The sequence below is a fragment of the Humulus lupulus genome, chromosome X, assembly GCF_963169125.1.
Source record: "Humulus lupulus chromosome X, drHumLupu1.1, whole genome shotgun sequence".
Classification (NCBI taxonomy): domain Eukaryota; kingdom Viridiplantae; phylum Streptophyta; class Magnoliopsida; order Rosales; family Cannabaceae; genus Humulus; species Humulus lupulus.
The window spans coordinates 161,798,669-161,801,047 of record NC_084802.1 but is presented as its reverse complement, the minus strand read 5'-3'; the positions used below and the strand labels follow the sequence as shown (position 1 = coordinate 161,801,047).

General features: G+C 43.3%; 1 protein-coding gene across 1 annotated transcript; it reads left to right on the top strand.

Annotated features, from left to right (window-relative positions):
- Positions 1-585: 585 nt before the first annotated feature.
- LOC133806414 (uncharacterized) lies at positions 586-1,237 on the top strand. The gene is made up of 2 exons (XM_062244517.1): positions 586-942; positions 1,016-1,237. Exons 1-2 carry the CDS (start codon positions 586-588, stop codon positions 1,235-1,237), a joined length of 579 nt encoding a protein of 192 aa, XP_062100501.1.
- Positions 1,238-2,379: the final 1,142 nt, after the last annotated feature.

Below are 2,379 nucleotides of genomic sequence, written 5' to 3'. Positions count from 1 at the left end.
CCCTCACCAAGATATGAGGGAAACAACTGCGGGGAGTGCTGCTGGTGGAGAAGTTCCCGAGCAGCACCATGACGTGTCGCAACCTCTGAGGAGGAGGACAACTAGGGTGACCATCAGGGAACCCTCCAGCACCCCGTGAGCAGCTGCTGCCCTTGCACCTTCAGGAAAGGGCAAAAAGAAGGTTTTCGAACATCCCGCGCCTATTCTTGAATCTTCAGATGAGAACGGTACTGTCGTCTTACTCTTAGCCAGTTTGCCCATTCCCTGTCATTTATTTTACGAGGATGAAAACTTTAAATACACACCTAACTTAAATTCAAACTTCTTCAAGGCAATGAGTGAGTGTAGCAGTAGTTCAATAAGCAATGTAGCGACCAGTAGTTGTAGCTCGGGTATTTTACTTATAATTTCCTTGATATAGTAAGCATACTAATCATATTGTCTGACTGTTCGTATGTTTTCTTACTTGCAAATATGTCGACTGAAGATATGTTCGAGCTTTACAGCGTACCTGTACTTGCTACTCCTTCGAGCAAGAAAAAGGGGAGCAGGCAACACTGGAGCGAAAGCAGCTAGAACCCTCCAATGAAAAAAGCTTGGACTGGGGATCCTCTAGTGCCTGTTTCTTCGAAGGAAACAACACCTCCTCCGGCTCCCCTTGACCAGATGTCTCCCCCAGCCCCTACCAATCAGACCTCTCCTCCAACACCTACTGACCAGACACCTCCTGCAGCACCTGCTGACCAAGCACCTCCTGCAGCACCTGCCGACCAAGCACCTCCTGATCAAACAGGAGATGCCTTGACGAGCATCATGCTCAGCTCAGCCAAGGAGAGGATGACCAAAATATTGAGGCATCGATGCAGCCGAGAGGCCATCATTGGTAACGACTCCGTGGAGGTTGACCAGATAATTAACTGTGCACTGAATGAAATAGCCAGTGTAGGTTACCATTTGTCTATCTTGTTTATCTTGTCATATCCTGCCATCAGTTTAACTTTTTCTCTGATCGCAGGGAATGCTAACAATGACCGCCAGCTGGCGTCGCTCAGGAGCCTTGACTGCTCAATATGAGAAGAAACTTGGCGAGCAGCTTAAGGCATCCGAGGACAGACACGCTGAGGAACTTAAGATGGCTGAGGCAAAATACATCGAGCAGCTCGAGGCAGCCGAGAAGCAAAATCCTGAACTGCTCGAACAGAAGGCTAAGATGGACGAAGAGCTGAAACAACACTAGGCTACTTTGATCAAATCCATCGAGACTAAAGAGAATTATAAGGAGGCTTATTTGCTCAATTTCAAGGAAGCCTTTAAGCTTCAAGATGATCTGGTCATCAGTAGAAAGGAGACTAAGGAGTTGGAGGAGCGTATCAAAGAGCTCGAGGAGACCAATGCCAGCAACTTGGAGAGGAACAAGGGGGCCACCTTCAACTGCTTCTACGCGTTCTGGAAGCACAACCGTGAGGCAGAATTCAGCTATCTCTTCAAGCGCATGAGGCAAACTGAAATAAATAGGTGCCTTGCTCGCCTTGAAGAAAAGGAGAGAGCGAAAGTCCCAGTCTCCCCCGAAATCTCCTTGGCTACGGGCATTGATGGCTTGGAAGAGGAAATTGGGGCCTCCGTCAACCAACAAACTCCTCAATACCCTTCTGCTTCATAATTTTTGTTGTTTTTATTTGTCTTTGTAAATTGGGACACACGGACCTCGGTTCGCAGTGTCGAGACAATTTATATTTTTATTGATGTATGGGCAGCTTTTCCTTTTAACAAACAATTACATCCAAGTATTAACTGCTCGCAGTGTAAAGAATTTCTCTTTTGACATTATAATATTTTTATCTTATTATAACATATGTTCACATGACCATACTTAGCATAGCACTTTGGTTTTATTTAACAAAATTTAAAAAAAAATTTGAAAAATATTCGAAGAACCGTAGCATGTGTTCACTTATGTTGCTCGTGTGTTTACATATACCTGTTGATATGCTTTGCTTACTAGATACCTTATATGCTCCCCAAGTGAGTGAGGAGCTTTAGGTCCTTGGTCACTTGCCTTGACCAAGACATGTTCGAACATTACTGCTCGTAATAAAGATATATGAAAAACAATAATATAGCAAAACAACACACGTAATGAGAAAATTCTTGTAATGAATACAATAATTGGCAAGATTGACTTGCTGCGCATAACCCTTTTATATCTCGTAATAAATGGACAATCGTGTTTGTACGAGTGATCAAAATATGATCTTACACTTATAAGCGATCAGTCACATGATTGACTAACCCTTGTTCATAAACTTGTAAAAAGTAAATTTAATACAAGCCAATTCTTTAAAAATAACTGTTTATTGATAGTACTTGCGCATGTGTTCT